The sequence below is a fragment of the Chanodichthys erythropterus genome, chromosome 3, assembly GCF_024489055.1.
Source record: "Chanodichthys erythropterus isolate Z2021 chromosome 3, ASM2448905v1, whole genome shotgun sequence".
Taxonomy (NCBI): Eukaryota; Metazoa; Chordata; class Actinopteri; order Cypriniformes; family Xenocyprididae; genus Chanodichthys; species Chanodichthys erythropterus.
Genome location: NC_090223.1, coordinates 60,071,259 through 60,086,615, shown reverse-complemented (window position 1 = coordinate 60,086,615; position 15,357 = coordinate 60,071,259). Strand labels below are relative to the sequence as shown.

The window sequence follows — 15,357 nt, the reverse complement described above, 5'->3', positions numbered from 1 at the left end:
TATATAAAACTGCATTCATGGATGGATCAAAGACCAATAACAGTGTATCAGCAGCAGCAGTGATAGGAGATCAACAATATGCTATTCGAATTCTGGACCAAGGCTCTATTTTCACAGCTGAGGCTCGAGCATTGCTTCTGGTTCTGGAAAATATTGAGAAGGGTCAAGAACGGGACTTTTTAATTGCCTCTGACTCAAGATCATGTCTTCAAGCACTTGAATCTCTAAAGATTAATCATCCCATAATTGTTGAAATCTTAATCAAATTTGATCTTTTAAAGAAGAATAAATTTAATATTATTTTTTGCTGGGTTCCAAGTCACATTGGACTGGAAATGAGAGAGCGGACACGGCTGCCAGGGATGCACTTGACCTGGAAATATTTGACTGTCAAATACCACCTTCTGATTTTAAACCAGTAATTAATTTATATATAACTAATAAGTGTCAGAAAGAATGGGATGAAAATAAAATTATAAACTGTATGAAATAAATCCTAGTATTAAAAGAAATACCTTCCATAATTTCAAATCAAGACATGATCAAGTTGTCTTTACTAGGTGTAGACCGGGGCACTCAAGGCTTACCCATGGGTTTTTATTAATTGGAGAAGTTCCTCCTTTATGTCTTTCATGTAATGTTCCTTTGACTATTAAGCATATTCTGTTGAATTGTAATTTTTATGATACTGCTAGAAAACGCTTTTATTCAGAAACATGTTTGCATGGAATATTTGAAAATGTACCACCTGAATGTATTTTAGATTTTCTATCTTAAGATGAAATGCTTTATATAATGTAAATTTTATGGATGATACTAACCTTTTTTGCCATGTAAATAGCCATGATGCTAACATGGCGTAAAAACTTAATAAACAAACAAACAAACCCAACCCCACAACATCAGGCCCATTATAGGATGCGAACACACACACACACACACACACATACTGGTTTAACTATATTAGTGAGGACCTTGACAGGCCTATGCATTAATGAGGACCAGGCATTCTAAAGGCCATAGAGACAAACGAATGCCATCAGTCACCATTAGGTGGCTCCAGACGCGTGAAAATCAATTTAAATATGGAAGACACGCAAACGAGGAAATAGAAAACACACACGTGAAAATACACAAACTTCTGAGGTCACGCTGTTGCTAAGTGGATAACAGCGTATTTTAAAAACGTATATCGTACTATACATTGAATATTAATTATCCAAAGGTTTTTTTTAAGCATAAAAAATGTAATCAAATATGAAAGGTAACCGTATTCGACTTTTGGTATCATCTATTAATATTTTAATCAACATAACTTTCGCTGTAAATATTAAAATAATGTTTTAATTGTAAAGGAGAACAATTGATTGTCTCTTACCATTGATTTAAACAGGTTGCGCTGATAGAGTTCGGCATTTCTGCGCAATGATGCAGAAGCTTTTTTTGACGTTGTCATGGATACATTAAGTTAATAAGAAATGGCACAAAAAAAAAAAAAAAAAAAAACTTTTGGGCTTTATCTCTCACTCTCTATATATAAGTAGTAATATTTTATTTTTTGTTTCTAGAAGTCTCCTGATCACCAAGGCTGCATTTATTTGATCAAAAATACAGTAGAAACAGTGCAATAAATATTACAATTTATAACAGCTGTTTTCTATGTGAATATATAGTAAAGTGTAATTTATTCCTGTAATAAATCTGAATTTTTTTACTCCAGTCTTCAGTGTCACATGATCCTCCAGAAATCAATCTAATATGATGATTTGCTGCTCAAGAAACATTTGAAAAAAACAATAATCAGACATTTATCTGAAATAAAAACTTTTTATCTGCAGTATATATAAAGAGACCTTTCATTACATAAACTGCTATAAACTCTGTAGAGAAAATGAGAAAGTAATTTAACAAACATTTTAATTTAGCCCTATAGAGCTAAAATCCTATAGGACAGGGTTAATTTCTAATGGATTACCTCACTTCCTACAAGAATTTTGGCAGAAATGTGTGTAATAGAAGACTCGAGGTACACACAAGAGAAGGCAGGTGAAGAGTAAACAAAACCAGTAAACAGAGACCAGAAAGAGAACGGAATGACAACAAATACATAACCATAGAAACTAACAAGAACTTGAGTAGACTTAACAGAAACTAAACTAAACGGACAATGAAAAAAAAAGCTATGAAAAAAATGCAGACCATTGTGCAGATTTTTTATGAACAGTAGAAATCAATATAGTTTGTGCATAGTTATTATGCAAGTTGATATTCTGATCATCTTTTTTTTCCAAGCACATTTTACCAATTCCAAAACACATTAATCTGCTTGATTAAATTTTCCTTGAAAAAAAAGATGATCAGAATATCAACTTGCATAATATTCAGACTTTATGAAATGCTTACTTCCACTGAAAAAAGGAAATGCAAGTGAAGTGCATAGTTTTTACAAAATGCAAAAGATTTCCATTTCTCCTAGAAAAAAGGAAATTAAGTGCTTACTTTCCTCTGAAAAAGGAAATGTAGTAAAGTGCTTAGTTACAAAATACAGTACAAGAGATTTCTGTTTCTCCAACAAAAGAAAGTGCTCGGTGTAAATAATGTAAATAAAATTGTTTTTCTTAGAAATTAATGAGTATATATTGAACTAATATCTTAAAATGAAATTAGACCGCATTCCTGCAGGAAGCAAGTTTCCTTTTCATGGTTTGAAGAGTGTTGTGGACAAAGTTTTTAATGTCAACCCAAGATCTTGACCTGAGGACTGGATTTGCGTCCAGACATGATTGACATGACACTTTTCCAGGAACTTTTCTCAAGGAAAAGAATTTTCTTAGTGTGCGCTTTACAGCATCCTGCTCTTCACTACTCCATGGCCTCCGAGGAGCCTTCTTTTCCTGAAACACAAAACAAAATGTCAAACTAAACAACACTTTTAAAAAGCTGTTGCTAAATGTATAAAGAAACCTCACTCTATAATCACAGGTTCCATCACTAGCCAGGTTTCCATCTAAGGACTGTTTTGATAAAAAATAAATAATAAAATGCTACAAAATCCTCCCAAATTTAGGAAACATTTGGAAATTAGTTTGGAAAACTGGCTCTATTGCAATTTAATGTGGTGTCACATAACAGAATTAACTTCGTACAAAAATATCATATTTCATATTCTAAATTCAGAGTAGGCAGTTGTTTCTCACATTTAAAAAAATAATAAATACAATTTATTAATATGTATTATAATTTATTCAAAAGGCAAACGATGAAAGTGTAATGGACTATATCATCAGAGCAAAGACTGCCATCACTGCACTGCGAAACGCAGGTGAAACGTTAGGTGACGGACTGCTAGTGGCTATGGTCTTAAAGGGACTGCCTGAGAGTTTTAAGCCATTTGCAATACATGTGGCGCATACAGATGATAAAATCACGTTTGCGGAGTTCAAGACTAAACTACGTAGTTTTGAAGAAACAGAAAAGATAAAAGCAGCTGAATCGAGCGACAGTGTGATGAAGACTCAAGGGAAGGCCGGACGGCGGCCCGCAAAGATGAGCACACGTGGCTGGATCAAAGATGACACAGAGATAGTGTGCTTCAAGTGCGGTACCACAGGCCACCAAGCTAGAGGATGTCGACAGAAAATATGGTGTAGTATCTGCAGAAGCGACACACATAAAGACGCAAAGTGTAGGCATAAGGACAAGGACGTTAAAGACAAAAAGGATGGTGCAAGTAAAGCCTCAGAAGATGTTGAGGACTACGTGTTCAAGATGAGAGATGGAGGGACCGGTGTCCAGTGGCAGCCGACATGCAGCATCCAGGAGAAGGGTCTAATAGTGGACACAGGGGCTACATCTCATATCATCACGGACATAACCATGTTCAAGAGTTTCGACAGCACATTCAGGCCAGAAACGCACAGTGTCGAGCTGGCAGACGGCACTCGGTGCAATGGTATCGCTCAGCGGAGGGGGAATGCTGTTGTTTCTCTCATTGACAACAGAGGACGGCAACGCAAGGCAGTGCTAAAAGACGCATTGTTTGTACCATCGTACCCCCAAAGCATTTTTTCAGTGAAGGCAGCGACCACAAGTGGGGCTACGGTTGTCTTTAAAGAAGATGAAGACACCCTGATAACCAGAGACGGTACCAGATTTAACATTCACGTATATGGAAAGTTGTATTATTTGCATACCGGAGCTGAATCTAATGATAAGTGTAATGCATGTTACGACATACAAACATGGCACGAGATTTTAGGCCACTGTTACTATGATGATGTCCTTAAGTTGCAGGGTGTTGTTGAAGGTATGCAGATCAAGGGTAAAACGGGCAGACCCGAACAAGAGTGTGAGGTGTGTATTCAGGGAAAATTTGCCCAAACCAGAAATAGGGACCCTGATACCAGGGCAAAGGCTCCCTTACAGATGGTACACACAGACCTTGCAGGTCCAGTAGCCACAGAGTCGATAGACGGTTACAAATATGTGCAGTCATTCACTGACAATTACTCCAGCGTAGTGTTCGTATATTTCCTAAAGAGGAAAAGTGACACAGTACAAGCTACTGAGAAGTTCCTAGCAGATGTATCCCCTTACGAGAAAGTGAGGTGCATAAGATCCGACAACGGAACAGAGTTTACGTGCCGTGATTTTCAGGCACTGTTGAGGAAAAACAAAAGCAGACACGAAACGTCAGCTCCGTATTCCCCACACCAGAACGGAACTGCATTGAGGAGTTGGCGTACTCTTTTTGAGATGGGTAGGTGCATGATAGTTGAAAGTGCACTACCAAAGCAGCTATGGCACTACGCAGTACAAACAGTAGCAATGATACGCAACAGGTGTTTTAACAGGCGTACAGGACATACGCCTTAAGGCCGGAACACACCAAGCCGACGGCGACGAACTAGTGGCGACGAAAGCAGACTGCGGGGTCGGCTGGCGTCGGCTGGCGTCGGCAGCGTCTGGGTCCAAAGTTGCCCTGACACACCAAGCCGACGTTCGACAGCCGACGGCCAAATAGCACGTCCGTTCTGCGCCTGCGTGAGATGAAATGCCTTTCCATGCCAGCAGGTGGCAGTAGTTTGTGTTCGTTGCTATGGTTCGTTGCTAGGGAGACCGGAAGAGCTACAGGGATACAAAACATAAACAAAGGTGCATGAAAAACCAGTTCTCGCTCATCACATACGGATTCGTGTTATTTCAAAAATGTCCGACACGTTGCAAATGGCACTGGCTTTGTCAGCCCTTGGTCTTTTGCTTGTGGAAGAGGAAAAGAAGAAGCGGATGAGAAAAATACGGAGAAAGCGCACTAAATGGGTGAAACCATGGATACTCCAGAGACAGGCCCAAGGTGCTTTCCCGAACCTGTGTCGAGAGCTCGAGTTACAGGAAACTTGTGGTTTTAAAAATTTCGCTCGGCTTTTTCCCACTCAATTTCACATGTTAAAAGAACTTATTAGTCCAATCATACAGAGAACAAACACGAACTACCGGGATTGTATCTCCGTGGGGGAACGTCTGATGATTACACTACGGTTCTTGGCAACAGGTAAGGTTATTCGTTGTTTGAACATTTCATTAAAACACCTTTTCAGTTGTGTTTATTTTGGTGTATTATGAAGCATTATAAAAGTGAAAAGAATTTTATTATTTTGTATCCAGTTGTAGCCTACTTTAAAAAGACACAATGTATAAAACATTATTATGGTTGTTTGTAGCACAATGTCTTTAATAACTGATAAAAAATATTTGCTTTAATGTAGTGTAGTACAAATGCATTAAAAGTGTTAGATTTGACTCTGTAAAAGGTGTGGAAAATTAATAGTGGAGTTATGTGTTTGTAATCTTTGCAGGAGAAAGCTTCAAGAGCCTTTCTTACCAATTCCGGGTGGGAATGTCCACAATTCAGCAATTTGTTCCTGAAACCTGTGCAGCAATCTACCAAGTCTTAAAAGAGAAATACCTAAAGGTATACATGTATCTGTTTAATGTTTTTTGTTTTAGCCCAAAAATGAGCAATTTTTTTGATCTCTCAGATATTGTTTTAGGAGGCCTCTGATGTAGAAATTAAAGATTTTTCAGTTTTTTTACATTTTAATAAGGGTAATTTTAGGGTCTTATATTGTAGTAGATAAACTGAAAGAATAGACAGGATGGTAGACCATGTGTCGAGGGCAGAGATCTAAGTATTATCCATCAAATTATAATTTCAATGCAAATAAAATTCCACTACTACATTCAAACAATACAGTCTGGCTGGCCTATTATGCTCTCTACTTATCATACTAAAAGAACACATTCATCCCCCCAGAGCACTTACAGGTTCATATTCAAGACCATTCATACCTGTCCCTGAACAATGCAACAGGCATCTCCCCCCAAAATCCAAAACATAAAGAGCCTAATGCTGACCTATAAACACTTCTTCAACCCAATAGCATTGTGAGGACGAACAATAGAACCCATTAACTATGTAAATGTGATCTTGAGAGAAAAAAACATTTGCAGGCATTTTTTTTTAAATTTTTGAAAGTGATGTTGTAATTCTGCAGAAGTGGGCTTTGCAGGGTTAATTCAAGAATGTCAAAATCACTGAGTTATTAATGGTCTGACGAGTTAAACTAATTTCTTTTAATTATATTGTTTTTTAGTGCCCAGACACAGTGGAAGAGTGGCAGCAAGTAGCCGTTGGATTCCAGAATCAGTGGCATTTCCCAAATTGCCTGGGTGCTCTGGATGGAAAGCACATTAACATTCGTCCCCCTCCAGGATCTGGATCTAAATTCTTCAACTACAAGCATACATTCTCAATAGTGCTTATGGCACTGGTAGACAGCAACTACAGATTTCTGTATGTTGATGTGGGCTGCAACGGGCGCATTTCAGATGGTGGAGTGTTTGGGGGATGCTCATTGCAGGATGCCTTGGAGAAAAGAACATCCAACATTCCTGCACCTGCACCACTTCCTGAATCAGACCAGCTGGCCCCTTACTGCATTGTGGCTGATGAGGCATTCCCCTTAAAGGAATACCTCATGAAGCCATACCCGAACCGCAAGCTGTCTGTAGAGCAACGCATATTCAATTACAGACTTTCGCGAGCTCGAAGGGTGGTTGAAAATGCATTTGGCATCCTGGCAAATCGTTTTCGCGTCCTACTAACCACCATTAATATTCAAAGCACTGCCAAAGTGGAGGACATTGTTTTGTCTTGCTGTGCTCTGCACAACTTTCTGCGCAAAGAGTGCTGTGAAGTGTACATGGCAGGAATCGACCAGGAAGAACAAGATCATGACACTGTCCCTGGAAGATGGAGAGAAGACCCTGGCCTACAGCAGGCCTCTCTGCCACGCACAACCAACAGTACAACACACGCCAAACAGCTCAGGGATAAACTGTGCCAGTACTTTAATTCGGACACCGGTGCAGTGCCCTTTCAGTGGGGCAAAATATAAGCATGTAGCAAACTTGTTTCTTTCCCCCTTGACCTTGGTTTATGTTTTATAACAATGGTGTGAATTTGCAAAATAAAGTTTATATTTTTACATCATTGTGTTTTGTGATTTTTTTTTTTACATAAAGAACAGTGAAGTACCTTTTACACAAAGTCAGTGTTTTATTTTCAAATGTGCAAAAATAGCATTAAGGTAATTTACAGAAAAATATCAACAGTTGGTATTTAAAATAAATAAAATGTACAGAAATATAAACTTTGCATAAGTACTCTAATATAACGTACAACTAAGCGTGACATATTTACTAAATGCTACAATATCTGTTTACAATTTTGCTACATAAAAAATTACAAGTGTGTATACTGATTGGAAGATGCATCCAGTGCATGGTTGTGGCCCACTGAATATTTGAAAATGCAATTATCAACCTCATGCTGGAAATGTGGCAGTAGATGTGGTGGCAAATTCCGCATTCTGTGTTCAAGATTTTTGCAGTAAGCTGAGATGGCATCATTGGTGTTTTCCTGTGATGCCAACTTTTCCAGAGTTTTGCCGATGGTGCGCATCAAGTTTGTGGATTCCTCGCTGGAGGATTCGTCTTGCATCTTCCTGCGCTTCCCTGGAGGCTTTGGTTTTATGTTGGAGCTTTGCAAATGGTCCTTTCTCATGGCTGTGGACTCAGTTCCACAGATGGTGGATTCAGCCAAGGGTGTACTTGACCGTAGGTCAGCATCACTGAAGCTGGGGTCTTCATGGGTGCCAGTCCAGGTGTCACTGTTGGTACCATCTGAGGGTGAACAGGAATCACTATCAGCCGCAGGTTCCTTAAAAAACATAAGATACAAATGTGACAAGTTAATGTAATGGCTTGACTTAATATGCGGAGTTACTTGTGAATAGACTCTTTTAAAGAAGCACTTGCCATCTTACAAAAAGCAAAATGTTTATTTTATTCTGAAATTAAACAATAAATAAATAAATAAATATAAATATATTTGTTTATTTACCATGATCATTAGATTTGAAGTGCTCTCCTTCCTTTTTGTGTGAGGCTCTAGAAACTGCAGGCGGTTCAGGATCCATTGCTGCCTGCCAGTCTTCTGAGCTCCAGAACTTCCTGAGGGTCCTTGTTTCTTATAACGCATGTATTGGGTTCGCAATGAATCCCACCGCTTCTTGAGCTCTTTTTCTGAGGGACAAAGTAAAATTTTGTAAGCATTAAGTGTTATGGCTGCTTATTTTGTCACTTTAATGAGTATTTGTTATGCCAACAAATGTTACTTTTTGCTGTATTGTTAATTATATTATTAACAATTTGATTAACTTTAATATTATTATGAAATATGAGATGCTAGCACAGCACATATTAATTACTGTCTGTTTCCATAAACAAACTTAGTTTGGTACACACAAAACACTAAAATGGTTATATTAGTTTTACTATGGACTATTGAACAATTACAAACAAGCTTTCTCAATTGCCAAAAAGGAAATCTTACCTGATATGACGAGTTTATTTTCGATCTCACGCCACAGTTCAGCTTTCAGCACACGGTTGACATAACATTTTTCCGTAATGTCATACAAACCCGGCCTTTCCTGGATCATGTTGATCAATTCGTCTTCACTTGCCTCGTTCCAGATAGCCATGTCTTTCACGTACCTAAGGTAAACAATGTGTGTTCCCTCTTGACTTCGTCGTTTACTTGCTTCGTCACTTCCGTTTTTCTTTTCTCATGCACTGGTTCGCTAGCTGAACAGCCAATCAGAATGATCATATGGCCCGACGGCCCGACGAGGTCCAACGCCGATTCAACATTTCGAATCGGCCGAAACAAAGCCGACGAGGACCAACTTCAGCCGACGGTGCAGAACACACCGAGGAAACTTAGTCGGCCGACGAAGAAAAACTGCCCGACGGCCGACCGTCGGCTTGGTGTGTTCCGGCCTTTATGAGCTGATGACAGACAAGAAGCCTAATGTGTCAAAAATGCAAAAATTCGGATCTGTATGCTACACGTACAAACAGGACAAGGGAAAATTTGATTCCAGGTGCGACCAGGGTCGCTTTGTAGGTTATGACAAGAACAGCCCGGCGTATTTGGTGTATCATCCTGATACAAACAAGGTACAAAAACACAGGCTAGTGAAGTTTGTGAGCAAGGCAGCTGTTGAAAAACAGACACAGACTGGTGAGCCGGATCTAAGCGATGGCTATGGTAGTATGAAACCCAAGACTGGTGAGACCACACAGAGGAGGAGTACGGAAAATGCTCCAGAGCCAAGTGTACAGAGTAGAAGTACACATAGTGATAGTCTAGGTGAAGTAACGAGGTCTAGTGACCACAATCGAACACAACAGAGTGTGACAAGTGGTGAACCCGAAAGTAGGAGGTATCCGACTAGAGAAAGAAAAACACCAAGTTACTTAGATGACTATGTAACTTAAGACGGTGATAGTGATGGGATTAATATCACGGTAGACTATTGCTGCAGAGAGGTGTGTGGCATTCCAAAGACTTTTGAGGGAGCAATGAGGTCAACTAACTCGAAAGAATGGGTAAAAGCCATGGATGACGAAATCCAGTCTCTAAACGAGAACAAAACGTTTACCCCGACGACACTGCCAGTAGGCAAGAAAACAGTGGGGGGGTAGATGGGTTTACTCTATCAAGACTGTAGATGGAAAAGATAAATACAAAGCGCGGTTTGTGGCCAAGGGTTACAACCAGAGAATGGGAATAGACTATGGAGAGACATTTTCACCCACGGCAGACTTGACGAGTGTAAGGGTGGAGCTTCAGAAAGCAGCACAGGAAAATTTACTCCTGCATCAAATGGACGTGAAAACAGCGTACTTGCACGCTCCCATAGACTATGAGATCTACATCAACCCACCAGATGGTTACCAAGAGAAAGAGGGTATAGTTTACAAGCTAGAGAAATCACTTTACGGCTTGAAATAATCTGGACGAAATTGGAATAATGTTTTACATGATTGTCTAACTGAAAATGGATTCACACAAAACCCAGCCGACCACTGTGTTTATGCCAAAGAGTCAAAAGAAGGGAAAATGATCATAATTGCATGGGTCGATGATTGAATTATTGCCGCAAGCAATCTAGAGAGACTGAAAGAAGTGAAAGAAATGCTTGCAGAAAAGTTTAAAATGAAAGATCTGGGCGAACTCAAACATTTTCTGGGTATCGATTTCAATCAGTCAGATGGGTGTGTAAAAATGACACAGGAAAAGTAGACTAACAAGATACTACAGCGTTTTAATATGCAAGATTGTAGGACCAGAGAAATTCCAACAAAGTGGACTGCAGCTCTACTCTTTGTCCTAATGACTTTTAAACTTATGTGAATGTCTTTAACCATTATCATATTATAGATCATGAAGCCACTCCTGAGAGAGATCCTCTTTTTAGACTCGCAGTACACATTGCATGAGTCTGGGTTTGGTGATGCTGAGTACAGAGCCATATTTATGTCCACATTTGAGGCTTACTGTTTGTAATGTTCATATAGCAATTTACATTTTGGCTACGTTCCTATAGCCTGTACTGATATGTTTCAGCTGATAATGTCTCAGTGATTGTCACATCTATCTGTTTCAAATTATTTATATTTTTTCTTGTATAGAGATCTTGCTCAGAAAATTAATCCAGGGAGCTGGACTGAGAAGACTGGGCATGATATTGTGGTGAATAATATATTGCATAATTTGATTTTACAATGATTGCCTGTAATCTGCATTTCATATATAAGACATGTGACAGAGAAGACTGTAGCTTTGATCTACCAGTCATGTTTCATGTATAACTAATCTTACTTTATTTTTTTGGTTGATTATAGGGCTTGCCATGCCAGATCTGTGGAAATGACTGTGGGATTTTTATGCTTATGGTAAAGTGTCCCTTTTGTGTGTGTTTGTGTGTGTGTGTGTGTGTGTGTGTTTGTTTTTATTACATAGTGGGGTCCTCAACACGTTAGCACACTCACATAGTGGGGACCAAAAACATAGTGGCGACCAAATCCCCGGTCCCCACAATGTTTTGTTTGTTATCGGCTCAGGAAGCGGTGCTGATATGCAGTTTTTTTCTTGATCCCCCCCTTGAACAAAAACTGGATTTCTGTGTGTGAGTGTGTGTGGCTGCGCTGCTGTACAGCGTCCCTGTAGCCTGGTCACGGAACTGCACCTCTACACACAGGAAGGAAGACTTCCACGAATGAATTATGAAACTGCTAACACCAGGGAATAAAATAGGAAATCATGGCCATGAATAAACAAGGCAGTGAATGATTTCTTATTTTTGTTACCACTAGTATTGCTAGAAGGACTCGTTTCTTAATTGGTAACATTATGAGTGTTAAATATACAGTAATCACATATGTTTTAACTATGATTTAAAGGTGCCCTAGATTGTTTTTTTACAAGATGTAATATAAGTCCTAGGTGTCCCCTGAATGTGTCTGTGAAGTTTCAGCTCAAAATACCCCATAGATTCTTTTTAATTAATTTTTTTAACTGCCTATTTTGGGGCATCATTAACTATGCACAGATTTTTTCAGCGTGGCCCCTTTAAGAGATGCGCTACCTCTGCCACACGAGCTCTGGACTCTATATTCATCGCATAAACAAAGTTCACACAGCTAATATAACCCTCAAATGGATCTTTACAAGATGTTCGTCATGCATGCTGTATGCATGCTTCGAATTATGTGAGTAAAGTATTTATTTAGATGGTTACGTTTGATTCTGTGTGAGTTTGAGGCTATGCTCTGCGGCTAAAGCTAACATTACACACTGCTGGAGAGATTTATAAAGAATGAAGTTGTGTTTATGCATTATACAGACTGCACATGTCTAAAAATGAAAATAGCAATGACTCTCGTCTCCGTGAATACAGTAAGAAACGATAGCAACATGCTAATGAAACATTTAGAAATACAATTTACAAATATCACTAAAAATATCATGATATCATGGATCATGTCAGTTATTATTGCTCTATCTGCCATTTTTCGCTGTTGTTCTCGCTTGCTTACCTCGTCTGTGCACAGATCCAGACATTAATACTGCCTTTCCTTGTCTAATGCGTCAAACAGGGGCTGGCATTATGCAAATATTGAGGGGAAGCCCCCGACTGTTACGTAACAGTCGGTGTTATGTTGAGATCCGAGTGTTTTCCGGAAGTCTTTTAAACAAATGAGATTTACATAAGGAGGAAACAATGGAGTTTGAAACTCACTGTATGTCATTTCCATGTACTGAACTCTTGTTATTTAACCATGCCAAGATAAATTCAATTTTTCATTCGAGGGCATCCTTAAGTGGTTTAAAAACACTAAATAAGTAACCACAATTATTTTATGTTTTAATTTTATATTTTATTATTATTTTACTTCAAGATCTGGGTCCATTGGAATATAAAGGATATGTGTTTTTTTGTTTGTTTTAGCAGTTTTAAATTGCTCTTTGTGATAGTATCTGTAAATTAATGAAAGAAATAAGCATGAGCTATGAAAGAATGTTGAATACATTGGTTAAACTATTACAAAGCATAAAAGTTGTTTACATTTGGCTAACCATCAATCAAGTAATTTTCATTTTGTTCAAATCCAAATTTGTCTTGTTGTGGTTTGTTAGGCTAAATGATCAATTTTTGTTTCCTGAAGCATTGATGAAACTCATGAGGATGGCTCCCTTGGCCACCTTATAAATAATGATCACATTAACCCAATTTGTACAATGAAAAGGATTATTGTTGAGGGAACCCCCCGTTTGTGTCTGTTCGCTGCAAGAGATATCATTCCTGGAGAGGAACTCACATATGACTATGGAGGAAGTCACTGGTCTTGGAGAAAGGTTTGGCAAAATTTTATATTATAATACTTTTATAATTTGTACAGTAGAGGAAATGGAAAGTTTTTAATTAAAGACTCAGTATGTGCATTTTGTAAGATTAAAATATATAAATAAACTAGAATAATGCTATACAGGTGCTGGTCATATAATTAGAATATTGTGAAAAAGTTCTTTTTTTATTGTAAATTATTCTAAAAAATGAAACTTTCATTTATACTAGAATCCCTACATGTAAAGTAAAACATTTCAAAAGTTTTTTATTTTTTATTTGTTGATTAGAGTGTACAGCTAATGAAAGTCCAAAATCCAGTATCTGAAAATATTAGAATATTTACTGTGGACGTCTGCTGGTGTTGGTCCATTGTGTTTTATCAAGTGCAAAGTCAATGCAGCCATCTTCCAGGAGATTTTGGAGCACTTTATGCTTCCATCTGCTGACAAGTTTTATGGAGATGCTGATTTCCTTTTCCAGCAGGACTTTAGCACCTGCCCACAGTGCAAAAGCCACTTCCAAGTGGTTTGCTGACCATGATATTACTGTGTTTTATTGGCCAGTCAACATGCCTGACCCCTGAATCTATGGGATATTTTCAAGAGAAAGATGAGAAACAGTCGATCCAACAATATACAGATAATCTGAAGGCTCAATAGTGCCTCAGCAGTGCCACAGGCTGATCACTTCCACGCCACACTTCACTGATGCTGTAATTTGTGCTAGGAGCAAGTCATTTGCTGTAATATGTGCTGCCGACCAAGTATTGAGTGCACAAATGAACGTACTTTAAAGAACTTCAACTTTTCTGTTTTGAAAATCCATTTTTTGATTGATCTTAGGAAATATTCTAATATTTTAAGATACTGGATTTTGGACTTTCATGAGCTGTACGCTCCAATCATCAAAATTAAAAAAAAAAAAAAAAAAAAAAAAAAAATTGAAATGTTTTACTTTACATGTAGGGAATCTAGAATATATGAAAGTTTCATTTTTTAAAATAATTTACAATAAAAAAAAATAACTTATATAAATATTCTAATTATATGACCAGCACCTATATATTTGTCTGCATAACAATGATAATTTAGGCCATATTTTTCAAAGATAGTACCAAGAGGGAGCATATGTAGAGAAAATAACAAGGAAGCTAATGTGGAGCCCTGAGGAATCCCACAGGTCAATGGTACAGATGATGAAATTTACCAATATTGACAGAAATACTACCCAAAAATAACCTGCAGGGAAAGTTCTGGGAAGGTTCTCTTTAGGTTATAAGATTAAACTCAAAAATAACCTGCAGGGAATGTTCTCTTTAGGTTGCAAAAAAAGAACCAATAGAGAACGTTCTTATTTGGTTCCCCCAAAAAATAACCAAACAGGAACCATATGGGAACGTTAGGGGAACATTTGTGTTTGCTGGGTTTATTCTTATTTGAAGGGTTTTGTTAACATATTTGTTAAAATTAAGGACATTACAAAAGACATACGGAAAATACAATAAAAATAATGTAAGTTTGTCCAGGCAGCTAATTTTTTCCATATAATTTCCATCAAAACTGGCTAATTATTCAACAAGAGCAATAGGCAGAGTTACTCAACATTGTGCAACACAATTTGGATACCACATGCCAACTTATAATGCTTGACTTTTTCAGAAAAAAAGGAGTGGAGAGTTTTTTGCCGCTTTCGAACTCTTCTTGACCTCTATGAATGTTGAATACAGTTAGCGCAGGACCGCGGGTCCCAGTTCATCTTCTCAACTTCAGTGACAATGGTGTTGATCAGTGCAAGATCTCTTTCAAAACAAGTCTTTTATTTTGTACGATCTTTTCTTCTTGCACGATTTGAATTTTCTATTTATTTCTGAGACGGCTCAACGTTGGTGATATGGCTCCTTTTTCTGAACTTTCTCTCCTCCAGACTGTAGCTTTTTTAGCTCCCCGAGGTCAGTTGGAGAGGGTGGGGGCCTTGCTGTTATTTTTAAAAGTAAGTTTAAATGCAGACTTCTATCTACTGAGACTTACTCAACATT

General features: G+C 38.1%; 1 protein-coding gene and 1 pseudogene across 1 annotated transcript; both read right to left on the bottom strand.

Moving 5' to 3' along the window:
• LOC137005151 (uncharacterized) overlaps positions 1–15,357 on the bottom strand; it is a 1,346,463-nt pseudogene that overhangs the window by 1,046,260 nt on the left and 284,846 nt on the right.
• LOC137014102 (transcription factor Adf-1-like) lies at positions 7,805–9,107 on the bottom strand. The gene is made up of 3 exons (XM_067378250.1): positions 8,957–9,107; positions 8,465–8,646; positions 7,805–8,281 (listed from the first exon to the last, which is right to left on the bottom strand). The coding sequence occupies exons 1-3, from the start codon at positions 9,105–9,107 to the stop codon at positions 7,805–7,807; spliced, it is 810 nt and encodes a 269-aa protein (XP_067234351.1).

Bases quoted from the DNA above. Each gene is read 5' to 3' on its own strand.
- LOC137014102 (XM_067378250.1), bottom strand. From the start codon at position 9,107: ATGGCTATCTGGAACGAGGCAAGTGAAGACGAATTGATCAACATGATC. The intron at 8,647-8,956 runs GTAAGATTTCCT...TTTGTCCCTCAG, and splicing joins AAATAAACTCGTCATATCAG to AAAAAGAGCTCAAGAAGCGG. The intron at 8,282-8,464 runs GTAAATAAACAA...ATGTTTTTTAAG, and splicing joins CTTCAAATCTAATGATCATG to GAACCTGCGGCTGATAGTGA.